This window comes from Gopherus flavomarginatus, chromosome 7 (genome assembly GCF_025201925.1).
Source record: "Gopherus flavomarginatus isolate rGopFla2 chromosome 7, rGopFla2.mat.asm, whole genome shotgun sequence".
Classification (NCBI taxonomy): domain Eukaryota; kingdom Metazoa; phylum Chordata; order Testudines; family Testudinidae; genus Gopherus; species Gopherus flavomarginatus.
This window is the reverse complement of record NC_066623.1, coordinates 37642890-37665624: the sequence shown is the minus strand read 5'-3', so window position 1 is coordinate 37665624 and position 22735 is coordinate 37642890. Positions and strand designations below refer to the sequence as shown.

Here is a 22735-nt window from a genome sequence, read left to right as displayed (position 1 = left end):
CTTCCTATCCACAAGGCTTGTTACTCTGTCAAAGAAAACTATTAGGTGGGTTTGACACAATTTGTTCTCAACAAATCCATGTTGAGATTGTTACTTATCACCTTATATTCTAGGAGTTTTCAAATGGATTGTTTGATTATTGCTCCATTATCTTTCTGGGTACTAAAGTTCAGCTGACTAGTCTGTAATTCTCTGGGTCGTCTTTATTCCCCGTTTTTTTAAGATTTGCCCTCTTCCAGTCCTCTGGAATCTTTCCCATCTTTCATGAGTTTTTTTAAGATAACTGTTAATGGTTCAGACATCTCATCAGTTAGCTCCTTGAGTATTCTAACAGGAGTTCTCAGGACAAATTTTTTGGTGGCCTCAGAATATGGCCACCAACTCTTGCTGGTGGCCGCACTCACACTTTTTCCATAAAATACTTAATTAGCTTTAGGAAAACCAAATAAATATGCACAAATTACAATAATTTGGATGTGTATATATTTATTGCTAGCTAGTAAGTCTGTTGTGAAAAGTGATATTAACAAACATACAAGTACCACTTTTCACAGCAGTTTTACTCAGTCCTGGCAAGCTTGGGGACAAATGAAGCCCTGGGGAGGCAGTGGGGGCCAGGAGAGATGGGGGTTGGGAAAGGTAATGGGGAGCTGGAACTTGAAACCCTGCTGCAACAGCCTGAAGCCTCGTGGCTGGAGGATGAGGCCCAGGGATGGAGCTCGAACTCGTGTGGTCACAGCCTGGGGCAGCCCGGCATTGCACAGCCAGGGCCACTCCAGGGCTGAAGCCCAAAGTCTGAGCCCCACCACCCCTGGGAATGCGGGAAACTCATTGGCTGCCTGGTCCTCCAGCATTGTGCCCCAGGTGACTCCAGAGGGGGCAGGACCCAATCCCTGCTGGTAACCCCAGCAACCAACATCAAGGCAGTGCATCCAGGAGCAACAGGGAGGGGGAGCCCCCCACCCACCCATCACAGCCCTTGGTGGCCGCATCTGAGAAATGCTGTTCTAGGATGTAGTTCATCAGGCCCTGCCACCTGAAGACATCTAACTTACCTAAGTAATTTTTAACGTGTTCTTTCCCTATTTTGGCCTCAGATCCTACCTCATTTTCACTGGCATTCACTGTGTTAGACATCCAATCATGACTAACCTTTTTGGTGAAAAAGAAAAAAAAAAAAAATTTAGCACTTCTGCTATTTCCACATTTTCTGTTATTGTCTTCCCCCCCACCCCCCACTGAGTAACAGGCCTAACCTGTCCTTGATCTTCCTCTTGCTTCTAATGTATTTTCAGACTGTTTTCTTGTTACTCTTTATGTCTTTAGATAGTTTAATCTCATTTTGTGCCTTGGCCTTTCTAATTTTGTCCCTACATCAATGTTCCCTCTAATTTTTTCCACGTGTGGAATAAATTTTGTTATGTACACCAAGGTAATGTGTGGATGTGCGTTACCAGTAGAAACAAAAAACCTAGATATAACATATTTTTTAAAAGTTACAAATAGAGATAATCACTCCAGCAGGACTACTCAAAAGAATTAAATTTAAGAGAGAAATAGAAATTATGAAATGCATAGACCAGTCAAAAAACTAAATAACACATTTTGAAAGAATAAAATTACAGAGAATATATGTGCATTGCAGGAAGTACCAAGAAGTAACAACAACAACAGAGTTGGGAGATGTGTGAGACAGATTGAGAGAGAGCTGCTGGGGAAGTTTCTGAGAGAAACCCTCCTTTCCCCACTCTGCACAGCCAGCAGAAGGGTCCTGGGAGCAGCAGCAGGAGCAATGTGGCTGCAAAGCCACAGGGAGGAGGGGCACCTAAACACACACTGCTGGCTAGATGTGCACAGCTCTGCTAATCAACTGCATGGCACTTGAATCTCTCTCAGGCAGCCGCCCAACCGCACAGCTTACAGGGAACACAGCACATGTTTGTGTAGTTTGTTTAGATTCATTCTTTGCAATTTGACCTTTTTTTGGTAGGACTCTTTTTTGAGTTTCAGATCATTGAAGATTTCCTGGTCAAGAAAGCATGCTCTCTTGCCATACTTCCTATCTTTCCTGCGCAGTGGGATAGTTTGCTCTTGTGCCCTTAATGTTGTCTCTGAAAAACTACCAACTCTCTCAAACTGTTTTTCCCCTTGGACTTGCTTCCCATGGAATCTTACCTACCAGTTTCCTGAGTTTGCTAAAATCTGCCTTCTTGAAATCCATGGAAACTTTTTAAGCACACCATAATAGAGGCTCAACTTAAATGTATACCCCAATTTTAAACACATAGTAAGAGAACCAAAAAAGAGTCACCACGGTTAAACAACAAAGTAAAAGAAGCAGTGAGAGGCAAAAAGGCATCCTTTAAAACAGACGTGGGGAAACTACGGCCTGCGGGACCATCCTGGCTGGCCCCTGAGCTCCTGGCCGGGGAAGCTAGTCCCCAGCCCCTCCCCCGCTGTCCCCTCCTCCCCACCGCTGCCACGCAGGCCGCACTTTGGCCCGCCACTCCCGCTGGGCAGCATGGGGAGCGCAGCTGGCTCTGGCCGGGTGTCGTGGCTGCAAGCTCCTGCTGCTGGTAAGGGGATGGGGGGTCCTGAGAGGCAGTCAGGGAGGAGGGGGCAGTTGGATGGGGCAGAGGTTCTGGGGGAGTGGTCAGGGGATGGGGAACAGGGAGGGTTGGAAGTGGGAGTCTCGCGGGGGCCTGTCAGGGGGCAGGGATGTGGATAGGGGTCAGGGGACGAGGAGCGGATGGCGGTTGGATAGGGGGTGCGAGTCCCTGGTGGGCTGTATGGGGTCGGGGGTGTGGATAGGGGTCGGGGCAGTCAGGGGACGGGAGGTTGGATAGGGGGCGGTCAGGGGACAAGGAGCAGGGGGGTTGGATGGGTTGGGAATTCTGAGGGGGGCAGTCAGGGAGCAGGAAGTGGGAGGGGGTGGAGGCCAGGCTGTTTGGGGAGGCACCGCCTTCCCTATCCGTCCCTCCATACAGTTGTGCAACCCTGATGTGGCCCTCAGGCCAAAAGGTTTGCCCACCCCTGCTTTAAAAAATGGAAGATAAAGCCTAATGAGGAAAATAGAAAAGTGCATAAACTCTGGCAAATGAAGTGTAAAAATATAATTAGAAAGACCAAAAAAGAACAGATAGCCAAAGACTGCAAAAATAATAGCAACATTTTTTTTAAATACATCAGAAGCAGAAAGCCTACTAAATAACCAGTGAATCCACTGGATGATCAAGATGCTAAAGGAGCACTCAAAGAAGATAAGGCCATTGCGGAGAAACTAAATTAATTCTTTGCATCAGTCTTCACTGTTGAGGATGTGAGGGAGATTCCCAAACCTGAGCCATTCTTTTTGGGTGACAGATCTGCAGAACTGTCCCAAATTGAGGTGTCATTAGAGGAGGTTTTGGAACAAACTGATAAATTAAACAGTAATAAATCTCCAGGACCTGATGGTATTCACCCAAAGAGTTCTGAAGGAACTCAAATGTGAAATTGCAGGACTACTAACGTCATCTGTAATCTATCATTTAAATCAGCTTCTGTACCAAATGACTGGAGGATAATTAATGTGACACCAATTTTTAAAAAGGGCTCCAGAGGTGACCCTGGCAACTACAGGCCAGTAAGCCTCACTTCAGTGCTGGGCAAATTGGCTGAAACTATCGTAAAGAACAAGATTCTCAGACACATAGATAAATATTATTTGTTGGGAAATAGTCAACATGGTTTTTGTAAAGGGAAAACCAATCTACTAGAATTCTTTGAGGGGGTCAACAAGAATGCAGACAAAGGAGATTCAGTGGATATACTGTATTTAGATTTTCAAGAAGCCTCTGACAAGGTCCCTCACCAAAGTCTCTTAAGCAAAATAAGCTGTCATGGGATAAGAGGGAAGGTTCTCTCATGGATCAGTAACTGGTTAAAAGATAGGAAACAAAGAGTAGGAATAAATGGTCAGTTTTCAGAATGGAAAAAGGTAAATAGTGGTGACCCCCAGGGATCTGTACTGGGCCCAGTCCTATTCAACATATTCATAAATGATCTGTAAAAAGGGGTAAACAGTGAGGTGGCAAAATGTGCAGATGATACAAAACCAGTCAAGCTAGTTAAGTCCAAGGCAGACTGCGAAGAGCTACAAAAGAATCTCACAAAACTGGGTGAGTGGGCAACAAAATGGCAGATGAAATTTAAAGTTGATAAATGCAAAGTAATGCACACTGGAAAACATAATCCTAACTATATATACACACAATGATGAGATCTAAATTATCTGTTACCACTCAAGAAAGATCTTGCAGTCATTGTGGATAGTTCTCTGAAATGATCCACTCAAAGTGCAGAAGCAATCAAAAAAAGCGAACTGAACGTTGGGAATCATCAAGAGAGGGGAAGATAAGAAGACAGAAAATATCATATTGCCTCTATATAAATCCATGGTACGCCCACACCTTGAATACTGCGTGGAGATGTGGCTGCCTCATCTTAAAAAAATATATATTGGAACTGGAAAAGATTCAGAAAAGGGCAACAAAAATGATTAGGGGTACAGAATGACTTCCGTATGAGGAGAGATTAACAAGACTGGGACTTTTCAGCTTGGAAAAGAGACGACTAAGATGGGGATATGATAGAGATCTATAAAACCCTGAGTGGTATAGAGAAAGTAAATAAGGAAGTGTTATTTCCTCCTTCTCATAATACAAGAATAGGGGATCACTAAATGAAATTAATAGGTAGCAGGTTTAAAACAAACACAAGAAAGTATTTTTTCACACAACGCACTATCAACCTGCCACTACTATAAGAGGGTTCAAAAGGGAGCTAAATAGAGTCATGGAAGATAGGTCCATCAATGGCTATTAGCCAGGATGGGCAGGAATGGTGTCCCTAGTCTCTCTTTGCCAGAAGCTGGGACTGGGTGACAGGAGATAGATCACTTGATGATAACCTGTCTGTTCATTCCCTTTGGGGCATCTGCCATTGGCCACTGTCAGAGGACAGGATACTGGGCTTGATGGACCTTTGGTCTGACCCCGTACGGCTGTTCTTATAATCTTTATTCTGCTGTCTTCCCTTCTGCTCACTTTCACTATGGCCCAGCCTATTATTGATATAAGGTTGGGCCTAAAGTGGAAAAGAGAAAGAGTTGCAAATCAGGGTAAGAGTGGAGACAGTTGAAGTTGAGATGGTGAACAGATGAGCAGAGTGTACATGGGGTTTTAAAATCATTCTACTGCTTATTTTCTTGTTTTTTTACAATTTTTATTGGTAGGCGATGCAATCTTAACTCACAGTTCACTGTATTTTTGGTGGGAAACACAAGCAGAATTATAGTCAAGAGTGAGACAATTTCATTTTAAGTAGCATATTAAAATTAATGGGCTATTATATTTGCCAACATAGGATATTCTAATCCGTAAGTATTCCATTTCATGTATCTACTCTCTGTGTGCGCAGTTATATATTCCATTTTCTCCAAAAGATGAGTTTCTTTACCAGACCCAACACCCAGATGGCTATAAGTTAGGAAAACTGACTAAGAAAGAGGTTAGTAAACACTTAGACACTTCATTTTGTAGAAAAACATAACCCCACAACTTCAACAGATGATTAGGATCAAATATATATTGTTCTCTAATTTTATTTTGCATGCATGCTTTTAATTTCACATCGATAAAAAGAAAAAATCTGTAAATAGTGGTTTCTCTGCTCGCAACTGGGAAATTAAAAAAAACACTATATACCCTCAATACATGACACTTTTCCCTTACTTAGCCAAATGAAGACTCTAATCATGAATAATAAAAAAATAAAAACAAACATCTGAAACTATAGCAACTCAAAATTGCCCCCTCCTGGCAATCCTTAAAATGGAATGAACCACCAGTGATAGGAATAAAAATGTCTTGGAAATAGGTAGAAAACTTTTCTCATTTATTTCCAGAGCTTCTTAAGCATTTTAAACATGTCACACCTAAGATTATTATTAACCTCCACAGGTAAGAAAAAAGGGAAATTCACAAAATGCAAAAGAATATGTTTTGGGGTATTTTCCAGACTCTAGATTCTCCCACATAAAAGCAGTATTATCACGAATCAAAGTTGGTTGAAGCCTGAAGAGAAGGCAATTTCATCGCTGCTTCACTCTCTTTTTATAATAAAAGGGATGTAGTCTTTTGAAGATACTTTACCAGTGTCCTCAGGCCAGACACAGTGAAATGAATTAGATTCAACTTCTGATCTATCTGTAATAAGGGCTTAACTAGTGATTCTAAAGGAACTTTTTCAGATTGATCAAACAGGGGATGGAGGTTGCCGCAAGCCTCTAAATCTTTATATTAACAACTGCTTATAAGTTACAGATGATATTTCCCCTGTAGATGACATCTGCTAAGGACTGCAAAGTACCCGAGGCCCCATGTTAATTGTAGTGCATAGAGAAGTTGAATGGCTGTGAATGTGGCATAGCAAGACAGAGACAAAGCTGAAAACAAAACCGAAGAGTCTTGATTCTAGTCCTGCTCTAACGAATGAACACCACATCCGCCTACAACTAGGGGCAATAGAATTCAGGGCCTGACTGTCTCCTGCGCTAACTATTAGACCATTCTGCCGCTTGAATATTCCATCTGCCTTGCTCATTTTTCACTATGTGACTCAAAGCAGTAGAAAGCTTTGCCAAGGAAGCAGGAAAAAAATATATATATAAGTCCCGGTGGTGCTAATAGCTGACTCTTTGGCATTACCCCTGCTTGTTAAAACAACAGTCTTGCTCTCCAGTTAACAAGTGGTTTTAACGAATGCCATCAACCTTATCCATGTGACCACAATGCTCCTTTCATTCAGTTTCAACATGAAGCCCTGATGGGTTTTTATGCAGTCAGAATGGCCTCCTCACAACCACATAGCATGGATTCAGCAACTTAGGCCTAGTCTACACTGGCAATACTAAAGCGCTGCCACAGCAGTGTTTTAATGTGGTTCACGTGGTCACGGCAGAGCTAAGAAAAAAAACAAAAGAACACCAAAAAAAAACAACCTACCTTCACGAGGGGCGTAGCTCCCAGGGATGGTGCACTGTCTATAGTGGCACTTTACAGTACTGAAACTTGCGGCACTCAGGGAGTGTTTTTTCACCCACCCGAGTGAGAAAGTTGCAGCACTGTAAATTGCCAGTATAGACAGGCCCTTAAACTGAGTGTTGGGATAAGTGAACTGGCAGCAGTTTGAGGCACCAGGAAGAATATGGTTTAGGGGAATGAGGCTTCTCCACTTAGCAGATGGGTAATGAACAGCAAAGATCTTTACTGTATACACGGTAACACAAAAGCCAATCTGGAAGCTGTCACTTTTTTCACAGATCAGAGGACAGAGGGGCTAAAAGGAAAAAAAAGAGGCCACAGAAAGACAGTGCTAGAACAAGGGAAGACAGCAGCAATGCGTGAGAGTTGGAAATCCTATCCCCAAATGCTGAGATAGAGAGACTCATGTTCCCCAAAAGCCCCTCAAGTAGCTCAGAATCTAAGAGATCTCCCTGAATTTGCAGGGAAACGTTCTCCAGCACTGAGGGGTTTTAGGAGGGCATGCATCTCTATCTCTGGGCTTAGGGATAAGATAGTCAAATCTCCAAGCATCTTTGCTTGACGTTTAGCGAAAATAAAACCTCTTCTACAGGGGAAAATAAAGATATTTGCCCAAGTGCATTTTTGTGGGGGAACTCCACCTCCTTCTACTTGTGGCACAGAAGAGCAGGGTTTTGAGTGGATAAGAGAACACTCTCTCTCCTCGGGTCAGGTTTTTGTTTCATTTTGTTTTTGAGAGGAGGGGGAAGAGTGGTGAATTCTTCCTAGGAATCTTTTTGTAGGTTCAAGCAGGAAGAAGTTACCCCAAATCTGTCTCTCTCCCCCTCAGCACTACCACTTTCTACATAGACAATAACCTGTCATGTGCCTGTTACAGCAATTCTCAATACCCAGACTCCCACTAAACAACTGATAAAAACTACACTCGTGCACATGAATGATCTAAGCATGCCGTCATCCACATACATCTGCCGAAGCATTTACACCTACTAGAAACATATCTGGTAGTCTAGTGGTTAGGATTTGGCACACTCACAGCCATGGTCAGAGAGAGAAACTTGTTGTTAGTCCTGCTTTAAGCAAGGGGTTGGACTAGATGACCTCCTGAGGTCTCTTCCAACCTTAATCTTCTATGATCTCAACATATTAACATAAAAGGTCAAATCGATAAAATAAGAGTTATGATCTTTCAGGGCCTCATTCTTCCTGATTCAGCTAATCTCGTTATCTCCAGACTGATTCTGGCCTGCATATTTATACCTGCCTCTGGAAATTCCCATTAGATGTGGGTATTCACCCACGAAAGCTCATGCTCCAATACATATGTTAGTCTATAAGGTGCCACAGGACTCTTTGCTGATCTTCCAGGAAAAAAGTCACAAAATGCAAAAGAAGTTTTTATAACAAAACAGCAATTTAAGACATCTTAAATTAAATATACTTAAGCTGGATCATAAGTGGTTGAGGGGATTTCAAACTAGTTATAAAAGAATTAGAAAAACCTCTGCAGGACCTACTATGTCACAAAGAAACCACTAGATAGATACAATCACCTCCCATTCTACTACTGATTAAGGGAGCAAGTCTGTGCCCCATCTTTGCCAGAAAAGTATACATAATGGCACAAGCCCTAAGGCTATGTCTAAGACTAGCATTTTACTTGATAAAACCTTTGTCCATCAGGAGTGTGAAAAAACACCCGACAGACATAAGTTTCACCAACAAAAACCACCAATGTAGATAGAGCTATGTTGGCAGGAGACACTCTCCCCCACCATTTGTGGGAGGTGGCTTAATTAAGCGGTCAGAAGCGCTGTCTCCTGTCGGCATAGCGCGGCTACATGCGAGACCTTACAGTGACTACAGTCTGTAGTGTTGACAAAGCCTACACAGAAACCTTCCACTACAGTCCTGCAAACAAAATTCTACATGTACAGCATAATAGAAGTCACAGAACAAAAGTAAGATGAACCCCACCCTTGATAGCACTTTTGGCTCCATCTCAGATAAAGCAGCAACAATCCTACTGCAAAGCAATGAAAGAGCAAAATCTAAATCTGAATAAGCACTTATGAATGGATTAACAGCAGTCCCAGATCTCCCAATATTAACCTCCAACCAATGAAGGAAACTTCTCCCAGAATAAATGAAATGAATAGCGATCAGGACACTACATCAAAACCCAGAACACTCATTAATGCAGTGGTTCTCAACCAGGGTACACTTACCCCTGGTGGTACACAGAGATCTTCCAGGGGGTACCATCAACTCATCGAGATATTTGCCTAGTTTTACAACAGGCTACATAAAAAGCACTAGCAAATTCAGTACAAACTAAAATTTCATACAGACAATGGCTTGTTTATTCTGCTCTATCTACTATACACTGAATTGTAAGTACAAATTTATAATCCAATTGATTCATTTTATAACTATACGGTAAAAATGTGAAAGTCAACTATGTTTCAGTAACAGTGTACTGTGACACTTTCGTACTTTTATGTACAATTTTATAAGCAAGTAACTTAAGTGAGGTGAAACTTGGGGATACACAAGATTAAATCAGACTCCTAAAAGGGGTACAGTTGTCTGGAAAGGTTGAGAGCCAATGAATTAATGTATCGAGAAAAATTATATCAAAATCCAGACACTATAACGCAACGGCTCCCTGCACAGAACTACCACACTAACCTCCCTGCCGCGAAATGGGAAGAGCTAAAGCCGGCTCCCACCACACACGAATCCTGTCCATAAGCCAGCGGCGGACGCTGGGAGACACAACGCACAGCGCGACCGCAGAGGGGAACAACCCTCCAGCCAGCGATGAGACTGAGCCAGAGGGAGCGCCTGGCCCCGATCCGAAGCACGGAGGGTGAGAACCTGCCTCAAGTGACCGGCCCCGAGCCCAGACTGCCCCGAGCCCACGGGGAGGGGAGCGAGCAAGAGCCAGTCCTCGAGCCAGGACCCGGGAGCATCCCGCCGAGCGTCTCTGGCTCGCGGGGGGGGGTCTTTACTCGGGCTGGGGGCCTGGGAGAGGAGGGGGGGAAACAGCCCTGGGCTTCCCCTCGCGCCCCCCTCTTAACACCTACCCCGCTGCCCGACGCCATGTTGAACGTGAAGTGAATAAGGAACCAGAAAGCGCCGTACTCCGGCAGCAAGAGTCGTAACGTAAGCCAGTCCTCCCGAGTACCATAGAGCGGCGGCCGCGGTAGCTAGAGCGTAACGTCGTTCTCTGAGATGAGACGGAGCGTGGCGGCCGGAAGCGGATGTTCAGGGTTGTGTAGGCCAGGGTTGCGGTTGAGTATCAGTAACTTTGGAGCTTATTTTTGTGCCTCTCTGGGATGTCTCCTGAGACTCCATGGTTTCAGATAGTCTTCCCCGGTGACCCGGAACAGCTCTTTCCGATTGGCCCCGGGACGCTCTAGTTCTGCGGAAACGCATTATAGGTCCTGAGACTCTATGGTTAGAGAAGGTGAACTTTCTATTCTTAACCACCCTCTACTCTATGGCTGCAGTGAGGCTGAGTCCTCCAGGCAGGGTGCTAGTGTAGAAGAGTGTCCCTGGCCCCAGCGCTGCTCTTGCCTACCCCGCGGGCTCCCAGTCAGCCTGTGGCCCTGCGGAGCTCGCTGGGGCCGGGGTGCTGAGGTGCCGACGCCAGCCCCAGCCCCGCACACGTGTCTCGCCCCCGCTCCCGGCTGCGTAGCCTCGGGTCTCCCCGCACCCAGCGCAAGGCCGAGGCGAATTCCAGCCGGGAGCCTTCGGACAGCGGCTTGCGGGATCCGGCTACCTCCTGAGCCATGAACTGGCTGCGCCCCCTCGCTGCGGGGGGCTACCGGGTGCCCTTCTGGGCCCAGCACCGGGCACCGTCCTGCCCCCTGCGAGCCTTTGCTGCCCACCCCGAAAACCAGGTGAGGCCCGCTCCGGGTGGCGGGCCCTGCTCCAGCCCCGAGGGACCGTCCGCTTCCAGCGGACAAGGCTTTGGCTTTCAGACGGGCTCCGATTCCCGGGAGGGAATCGGAGCCTAAGCCAGCCAGAGCCCCCGAAGCTGTAGAGAAGCAGTGAGCTGCATGGGGCTGGCACTTGGATCCTAACCCAGGTTCTGATACTGATGCTGTGTGGCTCTGGGTAGCTAGTCACTCTCTCGGTATCACTCCTATTCCCATCTTTATTGATGGCGAACGCATCTCCCGGGGTGTCGTTTGTGTTAATGAGGTAATTAATGTGTCCGCTGACTTTCAAGGTGTTCAGTGTTATGTGAGTATTAAGTGTTATTACCAGGGTGTGCCCTGAGTACAAATGGACAGTCAGTATGGTGTGTGTGTGTGCTCTATTTCAGGGGTTTGCAACCTTTCAGAAGTGGTGTGCTGAGTCTTCATTTATTCACTCTAATTTAAGGTTTCACGTGCCAGTAATACATTTGAACATTTTTAAGTCTCTTTCTATAAGTCTATAATATATAACTAAACTAGCGGTGTATGTAAAGTAAATAAGGTTTAAAAAATATTTAAGAAACTTCATCTAAAATTAAATTAAAATGAACCCCCCTCCCAGAACAGTGGCCAGAACCCAGGCAGTGTGTGCACCACTGAAAATCAGCTCGCGTGCCTCAGATTGCCTACACCTGCTCCATCTTGATCCCGACTAAAGGACTGGGTTAGATAAAGGCAGCAGATCCCAGGCAAGTTGTCAGTGCAGCCCTCTGGTGGGCAAAGTCTGGAGTCCACCTGTTGCAGGCTCCCTGCAGATTGTCCACTAGTTCTGGCAGGGATTATTCTGGCTGGCTAGAAAGTGATAATTCAGATTTGGGAGCCTTCTAATTTATCTGAAAAGCCAAAACAACTAACTATATTTTCTACTCTGTAGTCAGTGGCTCCCAGATTCCTGTGCACTCTAATAGGCTGCTAAGAATTCATTGGCTGTCCTGCTAACGTTTAAAATGTCAAATGCAAGGAAAAGCAAGGATTTGAATTACAGTGAAGCTGTTATTTGCATTGTTGTAGCTGTGTCGGTCTCAGAATATTAGAGAGACAAGGTGGGTGAGATAATATCTTTTATTGGACCAACTTCAGTTGTTGGAGGGTACAAGCATTCAAGTTACAGAGAGCTTTTCTTCAGGTCTGGGGAAGGAAATCAGATTGGGAACTGATAAGGGGGAAGAGCTTCATTCTCAAAACCCCAAAGATAACTGCCACCTCCTTATAGTGGAGCTGTTTAGTAACTAAGGAAACCTTCTGCTGGCCTTGTAGGTCCACCAGTTGAATTGACATCAGACAGACACTCAGGGGTCAGTGTCCTACTCCATTTATCAAAGCCTTTTCTCTGTCCCCAGGTGGCAGAGGGTGTGGTAAAGGTCCAGCAGCCAAAGGCACAGCTGGGAACTGATGAGGGGAAAAAGAACTTCATTCTGAAAACCCCCAAGGTAACTTCCCACCTCTTTCAGGCACATGGGTCTCTCATGGGTTGCTTCCTCTCCTGGTTACCCCACCCCATCTCCACTGGCATATGGCTTAGGTGTTCTCACCACTGAAACAAACTGCCTTTTTCCTGCTTGTTATCCTGCTCTTTATGGTAGGGTGCACAGTTTTTCCTCAGCTGCAGCCTCTCAAGCATAGGCGCTGACTTCATGGGGAAAAATTGGCTCCCTGCCCTGTCCCCCATCTCAGCTCACCTCCACCTCCACACCTGGGCGCACTGCTTGCCAGCTTTTCCCCCATGGCCCCCAGTGCTTACGCCGCGAAACAGCTGATTCGCGCTGCGGGCGCTGGGAGGAGGGGGAATGTGGCACACTCAGGGAAGAGGCGGGGCCAGGGCGGGTATTCGTGGAAAGGGTCCAATAGAGGCAGGGAGGGGACAGAGTTGGGGCACGAACTTCAGGGAAGGGGTTGGAATGGGGGCAGGGCAGGGGTGGGCAAAGGGTGGAGTCGGAGTGGGGGGGGCACAAGCACTCACCAGCACAGAGGAAAGTTGGCACCTATGCTCTTGAGCCTAAGCCTCTTTCTCCTTTTCCCATTCTGTTCCCTCTTCCCAACTGACTCTTATGCCTAAGGGCATATCTAAATGAGGAATTAGTGCATGACAAATGGGGGCCTAAGTCTACAGTGCTCCAGCATGCCACATGCCAACTGTTCATGTGGACCCTGTGCACTAAAAGTTTCCTAGTATTTCAAGCAGCAGTAGGTCCAATGAATCATCAACTTCCATTATTCTAGGCCTAGCTGACCCTTGTTATAGCGCCAAACTTTTGGGCTCAGAGCTTTGAGCAGCGCAGGAGCTGGGAAGTTTAGATATTGGCTGGTTTTCCTGTTGCAGGGTGGTGGGTATAATTCTTCACTTTTAAGATTTCTCACGCACTTCCCTTTGGTTTGGGCTCAGGGCACCAGGGACTACAGCCCCAAGCAAACAGCCATCCGGGAGAAAGTCTTCAACACCATCATCAGCTGCTTCAAGCGCCATGGGGCTGAGGCCATTGACACCCCTGTGTTTGAGCTGAAGGTGAGGGTAGGGGCTGCGACGTGACATCTGGGAAGGGGAAGTTCTGCTGCTGGAGGCGCTGATCCCTGAGTCAGATGTGATCCATAGGTTTGTGGCTTTATGCCCCTTGCAATTACTGGGTGCAATTTAAGTGGCAGTAGCTGCTTTTATTGTGATCTGAAGGGCAGATGCCCTAAGAACTCAGCTGTGAACAGCTCCTGTGGCAAGTGAGCTTCTGTGGTAAAGCTGGAGAGGGTTAGATCATCTGACTGGGTTTAGAGCCAACTGATCACCTCTAAAATCAGGCTCAACGATTCTCCCTGCTTTCTTTCTAGGGGCTTCTTGCTCCTGCTTTCTGCTTCTGGAGCTTGTCCTCTCTTGCCTGACAGTTGTCTTGCTTTTCTTTAGGAAACTCTGATGGGGAAGTATGGGGAGGACTCAAAGCTCATCTATGACCTGAAAGACCAGGGGGGAGAGCTGCTGTCTCTTCGCTACGACCTGACTGTATCCTGCCAGAGTCCCGGATCTTGGGAAGCACCACTTCATCCACGGGTTGCTGGTGTTTCTTAGGCAAGAGTGCATGGGGTGGAGGTGAGGACATGCTGGAGAGTCTGTCATCTCCTCCTAGCTGGGGAGGAACATGCATGCTAATTCCACTTTGTATACATCCATCCCATTCCTCCCCAGTGTTTTCAAGCCTACCTGTAACTGCCTCCATGCCATTGCCTATGGACACCTCTGTCTCGACTCATCTGCATCCAAACTTCCATCCCTCCCACCTAGACTACTGTAGCTCCAGCTCCAGGATCAGCTCAAGTCCCAGCCTTTCCAACTCCAGCACATGGAGAATTACTACTCACCACTAGACACCCAGAATGGTGACTACATCACCTCATCCTCAAAACTAGCTCCCGGGTTACTTCAGGGTCTGTACATAGAAACCGTCCATGGGCTTGCTCCAGTGTACTCCCTGGACATTGAACCTTCTCTCTCTCTACTCCTTCCCCATCTGGGCTAGCCTTCTTTCTGACTCTTCACACAACCTTCCTATTCTCAGTGAAAGAGCCGCTGCTTTTGTTACTTGCCAAATGGGTCATCCATCCAGGACCTTGGTGCTTTACTGACTGCAGCTCTGTCCAAATTTCACCTGAAAACATCTTTGCTCCCTTACCTCTGGCTTTTAATCTGTCACTGTATTATATATGTAATCCCAGTTTGTATCATAGCAGCAAAGGACTGCAACATCTGTTCAAACGACCCACCAATGAGGCTGTTTGTTCTGGCTGTTAACATGGAAGATGTGCTCATAGGGACTGAGATTTTACTGTCCATTAGGACAGGTGGCCACAGTTTGCAGGTGCCCTTCAGCATAGGCTTTGCTGTGGGGTTGTGTTGTACTGGCCCAGCAGCTGTCTGTAGAGTGATAATCGGGCTGAATGACTGGCCCTGGACTCTCCAGGCCACAGGAGATTCCCTCTAGGTTCCATCCTTAACCCTTTGTGCTCAGGTGCCCTTTGCTCGTTATTTGGCAATGAACAAAATCACCAACATTAAGCGCTACCACATTGCCAAAGTTTACAGACGTGATAATCCAGCCATGACGAGGGGCCGCTACAGGGAGTTCTACCAGTGTGTGAGTACCGGCAGCCTGAGTGCTCTCCATGCTGCGGGGAGCTGTGTGTCTGGGCCAAGGGTTTCCTGTGTGGGCTTTGGGGTTCTGGCTCCCCACAAAGCATGGGGAACAGGACAGGGAGGAAGAGGGCTCCATGTGCGTCTGGGGCCTGTTGTGCTGACAAGAAGGGTGCCTCACAGATAAAATGCAGTGAAACCCTTTTTACTGTTATAACATCAAACAGTTAAGTGTGGTCCAAGGTTTTGTGACTTCCATTGTAACAACCACCATTACAAGTCTTTTAAACCTTTTATTAAAAATACAGGAAATGAAGGAAAAACAGTTAATGCATTTGAAATGCAAAGTATTAAGTCAGGCTTAACAATATCCCTTATTCCCTTTAGCTGTAGAGTCTGAACAGGGGAATCTCCTAACTAAAAGTCTGTCGGAAGAAATGAAATATGTTACTTACCGTCCTTTTGGGGGAAAAGAGAAAAAGTTAGTTAAGATGGGCTGGAACTGTGGTTATTGAAGTCCACTCCTGTTTCTTTAAGAGAAAAGAAGAAAAACACCCAGAATTGCAAAGGTAGAAAATGCTTCTTCTGTCCTGGGTGCTGATTCTCATTTGCAACCTCACTGCTGGTGAAAATCAGACTCAGCACACTCAAGCGTCCTGGCCAACTTGTACCAGCATTGGCCTGTTGAAGGCATTGCTTTTAGCTTGCTTCTCTGGTCACAGGCTCAAAGCAGTGTTGCAAAAGATGGTGTTGTCTTGGGAGGCTAAGTCAGACTCTTTAGACAGAAAAAGGAAAGGGGGAGGAGAGAGAAGAAATAAGGTGAGGAAAGAAAATGACACATGAGGGAGGTGACAGCATGAATGCAAATCTCACATTCCGAGTGGAGACAGCGATGTCAGCAGTTCCCTCTCTCTGGCCCAGTCTGATCAGGCCTTGTCTCAGCATCAGGTTTATGAAGACCCAGTCGTGTCCTGGTGGATCCCAGGAGATGGTGGGGGTGGCAACCATGATGGTGCAGCTCACACCTTCCAATCCACATGTCCCGTCCCATCCCCCTCTTTACCAGGAGCTTTGCAGTTCCCTTAGCACAGTGGTTTAACTTAAAACAGTCCAGTTTATCTTAGTCTGGTTGCCTCCAACTTCTGCTAACTTTCATAAACAATGGCTTTCTGTAACAGGCTGAATTGGACTTCTGTTACCTGGGAGAGCTTAGAGTACAGGTCTCTGCACAACAGGCCTGGGCTCCCCTTGGGGTACAGGGAATGGGGTGCAGCATAGGGAACTGTGTGTCTGGGGACCTTGATTGCTGCTGGGGTGTCCCAGTTGGATTACACTGCCTGGATTCTCACTGCCTCTTCCTGTACCCCAGGATTTTGACATCGCTGGCCACTTTGACCCTATGATTCCTGATGCTGAATGTCTGAAGATTGTGCATGAGATCCTGAGCATGTTGCAGCTCGGAGACTTCCTCATTAAGGTAAAACCATAGACCATTGGTTTAATAAAGTTATAAGTCTGCCCAGGCAAGAATGTGCCTGACCTCCCACCCATCCTCCACTCTAGCGTGCTCTGCATACGAGAGAGCCTCTGAAGGAAGAGATGGGGGGATTTTGACTATAGCTGCTTCATAGACCGCTGGAGTGATATAGAAACCAACTGGAAGTGATTCAGTCTTACTGGGAGGCTCTGTTGGGATCTGATTTAGAGTGACTCTGCTTCCCACCCCCAGGTCAATGACCGGCGCATTTTGAATGGAGTGTTTGCGGTATGTGGCATTCCAGACAGCCTGTTCCATAGCACTTGTTCTACCGTGGACAAACTGAACAAGGTACTGCTCTGCAGATTTCCCAGCCTTGGCTGGCAGACATTGACTGCTGTCTAGCACTGCCCTAGCCCTCAGCTGTGTGTGCTGTGGTGGGAGGACTGTGATCCAGCTCCAAATGCGTAGGATGGAAACACCCACCTGAAGCAGGACTTTCAGAGCTGACATTCTCCATGGCTCTCCCAAGTGCCAAGAACTTTGGATTCTGTCCTTGGGCAAGTTGCATCCACTCTCTGTCCCTGTGCTTTCCCATCTGTAAAATGGGGATAAGACTTCCTGCCTCTCCAGGGGTTTGGAGGGATTAGGGCTCAGATCCTCAAAAGGTCTGCTAACTTCCAGTGAAATAAGTAGCCCCCTAACTCTCAAATACCTTTTGAGGATCTGGTCCTAACTCATTAATAAAGAGCTTTGAGAGTTTAGAATTAAGGCACTAAATGAAAGTGAAATCTATTGTTAATTCTTCTGGGAAGGTTAGAAATGGGAGATCTCTAACTGGATTAGCCACCAGGCAATGGTCTCCCCTTTCCTGCAGTTTCCTCAGGGTGTGTTCTGAACCCATGGGGTAGCACTGGTGTGGAGGGGGAAGCTGGGGAAGGGATTTTTGCATTCCCAGGAGCAGTAGATTCAGCCAGGGAAGCTGTGATTAGTGTTCTCATCTCCTCCACCCCAGGCAACATGGGAGGATGTGAAGAATGAGATGGTTGGAGAGAAAGGTCTCTCGCCAGAGACTGCGGATCGCATAGGGGAATACGTTCGAATGCCTGGTGAGTTCTGTGGAGCTGTGAGTCTTGGTTCCCTGTCCAGGCTCACCCAGGCCAGCCGAGAGTCCATGTGGGTCCCTTCACCTTCCCAGCAGCTATTCCAACTTCCTTGATCTCTGCATGGGAGGGAGAGGGAGAGGAGGAAAGAGAGTGTGTGTGTGTGTGTCAGTCAGTCAGTCAGTCAGTCAGGGTTCCCCAGATGTTTAGCTGACTTGCCCAGGCCAAACTGACTTGCAGCCTGGGTGTCCCAGGTGGGATGCATGGTCAGTATCCCCTGGGAAGGAAGTAGAGATCCACAAGGCTGAGGAGTGAGCAGCTACATGTGACCCAGGCTGGAGGGAGTGAGTCCATAGGAGCTTGGCCACACCATGTCGCCCTCCCTGCTATATTTCAGGTGTGTCTCATTTCAGCAGGTGGGCTGGGTCTGATTGAGCAGCTGCTCCAAGACCCTAAGTTGTCCCAGAACAAGCTGGCCCGGGAGGGGCTGGGAGACATGAAGCTGCTGTTTGAGTACCTGACCCTGTTTGGCATCACAGATAAGGTGAGTGGTGGAGGGATACTGACCCAGGCCTGACTGGATCATTTGTTGTGCCTGGTAATGGGATTCCCCTCCTGTCCTGCAGATCTCCTTCAACCTGAGCTTGGCACGGGGTCTGGATTATTACACTGGGGTGATCTACGAGGCCATCCTGCTGCAGCCTCAGAACGCCCACAGGGAGGAGCCAGTCAACATGGGCAGCGTGGCTGGAGGCGGCCGCTATGACGAGCTGGTGGGGATGTTTGACCCCAAGGGGCGGAAGGTGCCCTGTGTGGGAGTCAGCATCGGAATCGAGCGGATCTTCTCCATCATGGAGCAGGAGGTGGAGGTGAGTGCCACTCAGAAGTACAGAGAATGGCCCACGGCTGTGGGAAAGAGCCAGGGGGTGCAGGTAAGGTGGCCACTTTCTGTAGGATATCTGACACATTTGTTGCAGAAATTGGAAGATCTGTAGCAGTAAAAGAAAGGATGGGCTTGTGGCTGAATGAAATGCTGGAGATCTGACTCCTCTGCTACAGGTTTCCTGGGCTTATCACTTGAATTAGAATTTTCACTACAGTAGGGCCGGGACGTAGGAGGTAGAGTTCTATTCTGGGCTCTCTCATTCCTTAGCTGAAGCTTGGACCAAGCTGCTTTTTCGGTCAATTTCGCTGTCTGTAAATCGGCATCCTCCTTTTGGCCTTAATCTCCCTGTGCCTTAGTTTTCCATCTGTAAAATACTTGTCTCCCAGGGTGTTATGAAGATAATTAACTTAATGGTTGTGAGCTTCCTACTACTATGATAGATGGTGGAAAAACCCATGAGGAAATTAGTAATTCTCTATTTAGTTTAGGGTTGGAGTGATGTGTGGTAAATAAGACGGAGGCAACTCATTGTCTGGTGAGGCTCAAAAAAATTATTGAACAGCTGCCTCATCCCCAGAGCAGGTCTAGTGTATACTCAGAATGAGGCAGGGATCCTGTGGAAAAAATAGTACATAATGAAATCCAGAGTCAAGATGCATGTGCCCAAGGCAGATAAATTAAGGTTGCACAAACTTGACTTTGCAAAATTACATTGTTTGAGCACAGTTTGGTGGGTTTGTGGTGTTTTTCATGTAATCTCCCTGTATAGCCTGTGTTAGGAAAATGGTGGCATTCTCCAGTAATATGTGCAAGGGGTGGGTGAGGAGCAACCGTCAGGAGCCTTGGAGCATGTGTCTTCACGAGCAATAGGCTGTTTCCATATGTTTCATTCACAACTCTGTTCCTGCTCCCAGGCTTCTAAGGAGAAGATTCGGACGACTGAGACGCAAGTGCTGGTGGCAACCCCCCAGAAGAACTTCCTTGATGTGAGACTGAAACTCATCTCTGAGCTGTGGGATTCTGGGATCAAGGTAAGACTGGGCAATTGGACTGGCCTAGTTGTGCTTCTCAAAGCCAGCCTTTAGGATGGGGGGAGAGAGAGAGAGTCTTCGGGGAGAAGTGGGACAGCAAGACCAGACTCACCAGACTCTTTGCTGTTTGGCTCTGACGGATAAAGGCAGGTACTGGTACTGAGCCTGTTGCAACCGTCTGTCCCAGGAGACTCTGTGCTAATGTCTAGAGCTGTGAGGAGAATGGTAATTCTCTTTCATGGAGGCATTTGGAATTTCCAATTTGGAACAAAACCCCAAAATTTCAAAACCTCTGAAAACAGAACCCAAAAAAAATCACAATTTTGATCATTTCCAGATGAAATTCCACCCAGCAGGTTGAAGGGGAACTGTCAGCTTGCTAGGTAAGCTGCAAAAGAACTGGTAGCCCACAAGGCAGGCCAGCTGGTAGGAAAACCAGCCTAGCAGATGGGTTTCAAAACTTGCCTTGGTTCCACTGGAGCTTAGTCAAAATCAAACCATCTCCACAAAATGTTTAGATTTCAGCTAATCTGTATTCTCCACGAGAAAACCATCAACAAATTTCCAGCCAGTCCTAGCAATGAGTTTGAACTGGGTAGGGTTTGTCACTTTCTATTCTGTGTAAGCTCTTGAACACAACCACATTGCCTCCCCTTCTAGGCAGAGATGCTGTATAAGAAGAACCCCAAGCTGCTGAACCAGCTGCAGTATTGTGAAGACACAGGAATCCCTCTCGCAGCCATCGTAGGAGAGCAGGAGCTGAAGGATGGAGTCGTCAAACTACGAGACGTAGCTAGCAGGGAAGAGGTGAGGATGTCCTTGGATATTGGGGGTGGGCTAGGGCAGTGGTCCCCAACCTTTTTGTCTGGCGGGCGCCAGATGAAGGACCATAGCAGCAGTCAAGCATCTGCCGAAATGCGGCTGAATTTTGGCGGCATTTTGGTGGCGACGCCTCTTGATGACACTGCTTGTCGGTGGCAAGCAGCATCATCCAGAGGCGTCGCCACTGAAATGCCACCAAATTTCAGCATTTCGGCAGATGCTCAACCGCCGGCCAAGATGCGGGTGCATTTAGATGCCCGGCACCGCGTTGGGGACCCCTGGGCTAGGTGGTCTGAAGGCTGCCTCCAAAACCCAATGAAAGGTTCTAGACAGCACTCTTCCTGGCTATTAGGGCCTTTTGGGAGCTCTTGCTTGCATCGCAGATCACTAGAGTTAACCCAGCTCTGGTACAGATTGAATCCTCTTTACACACTGGTCTGAGTCCACAACGAACCTTCCTCAGAGTTACAGATCACTAAAGCTCTCTGCTGAGCAGTCGAATCCTGTCCCTCAGGGGTCTGGAACAGGAAGTTCCTAATCATCACTCCTTCCACAAATGTCTCCTTGCTGGTCAGAGGATGCATTTTTATGGGGTGGTGCTTCCAGCGGGAGTTCATGGAGAGGAGGGTTTGAGGGATGGCACAAGACAGGTCTGGGTGGCTGCAAGGGGTAAGTGGGCATCCTGATATCATTGGGTGCTCGGGGCACTTCCCACGAGATAGTTCTATTGCTGTGACCAGTTCCTTCCTGTTTGTTGTGCAGGTCGATATCCCTAGGGAGAAGCTTACTGAGGAAATCAGAAGAAGGTTGGAGTCCTAGAGCCCTTCTGTGGACAACAGCTTGACTCACTGGACCTATTTCCTGCCATGTTGATTGTTTCTAGCCATGTGGTGCACTGGCATTCCCAGGCCAGTAATATGGCACTGCCAGGCCATGATTCCATGAGGATTTGGGCAGTGCTGATAGGGCTGAAGGCTGGCCACCTCCTGCTGCACTGAAATTAACCTTGCCCTATCAATCTTATGTCTTGGTACAACATCTCAGTGTGTAGGGAGCGGACACGTTTTAAAGGCATAGGGCAAATTACCATCGGTTAGCCCTCTCAGGTTAAGTAGCATCAGGAGTGGGTCTGTTTTAATGTGTTGTATTATGGTAGCAAGCTCATTGGTCAAACCAGAGCTCCTACATTTGCAATAAGGCAGATTCCCTTGCCATGACCTAGGCCTTAGTGCAGAGTTAATTTACTATCTTGAAGGAATTCACACCTGCCAGGTCCTGCACAATGCCCAGATGCCTGTGCAAGTTGACTCAGCAATTTGCTAGGTTAAGGCTTGCTGCGGATGGCCTTGTGAGCATCCTCACATATCCAGAACCTCCATGGAAACTTGTCCTTAGAATCTTATCTGCCCTTCACCTGTGCAAGGCAGCTCTGAATCACTGGAAGGTCAGTCCCCATCTGCGGGGCTCCCTTTCTCCACCCCCAGTCATGGAGCTGAACTAGGAAATTTCTCTTTCCTCGCTCTGCGGGATGGGAGTACCACTACTGTCCAGGATACACATGAACTATGCTTCAAGGATGCTCTGCAGTATCCCTACATGTCATTGGGAGATTGGACATGATATTCCCATTTTGTGTCTGGGCTGGGCTGTTGGCCTAGTGCTGCACAGTAGCTACATCCCTCCTCCCAGGAAATGACCCCATTTTAGTGATCTAGTCTCTTCTCCAGTGGTTCTGTCTAAAGTGAATGAGGCTGTGGATGAGCCGAGACTTTGGTTTCCATGCAAACGTGGATAAGTGATGTAAATAAAATACTGTGGGTTGCTGAGGATGTTTTGATGGCTGTTTACAGGTCTAGCTGAAGTCAGCAATGTGCTACACCTGAGTTATAGCTACTTTTGTGAGTTCCCAACTGGGATTTTCTTTTTGTTGCTTATAAAGGGTAGCTTCCCCAGCTTGCTAGAGCAGAATAGCTTTTTTTGAAAGCCAAGACTATTTTCAAATGTGTGAAACAGTCAGAGGTGAAAGTAAGCTGGTACAGCATACCGGCAAGAGCCAGTGCGGCCTGCCAGACTGGACCAGCTTCCATGGCAGTGATTTAAAGGGCCTGGAGCTCTGGCTGCTGGGAGGAGCCACAGGCCCTTTAAAGCGCCGCCAGAGCTCTGGCAGCCAGGCTCCCGCAGTGATTTAAAGGGCCTGGGGCTCCCAGCTGCCTCTGCAGCTGGTAGCTCTA

General features: G+C 47.2%; 2 protein-coding genes across 3 annotated transcripts in view; one reads left to right on the top strand and one right to left on the bottom strand.

Annotated features, from left to right (window-relative positions):
* ZMAT2 (zinc finger matrin-type 2) overlaps positions 1–10458 on the bottom strand; it is a 29835-nt gene extending 19377 nt beyond the window's left edge. Inside the window, exon 1 of the mRNA XM_050962492.1 lies at positions 10175–10458. Within this exon, the coding sequence (XP_050818449.1) occupies positions 10175–10192 (18 nt within the window). The 5' untranslated portion in view covers positions 10193–10458. The remainder of the gene's footprint in view (positions 1–10174) is intronic.
* A 186-nt stretch (positions 10459–10644) lies between these two features.
* Positions 10645–22330, top strand: LOC127055484 (histidine--tRNA ligase, cytoplasmic-like). 2 transcript variants are annotated; one of them, XM_050962485.1, is made up of 13 exons: positions 10645–10993; positions 12415–12504; positions 13458–13577; positions 13965–14060; positions 15064–15189; positions 16555–16662; positions 16915–17013; positions 17678–17771; positions 18182–18309; positions 18392–18634; positions 19566–19682; positions 20343–20489; positions 21267–22330. In XM_050962485.1, exons 1-13 carry the CDS (start codon positions 10883–10885, stop codon positions 21321–21323), a joined length of 1536 nt encoding a protein of 511 aa, XP_050818442.1. In that variant the 5' UTR covers positions 10645–10882; the 3' UTR covers positions 21324–22330. The 2 variants fall into 2 exon arrangements, with proteins under 2 accessions (XP_050818442.1, XP_050818441.1); XM_050962484.1 differs by having other exon boundaries at positions 18179–18309.
* Positions 22331–22735: the final 405 nt, after the last annotated feature.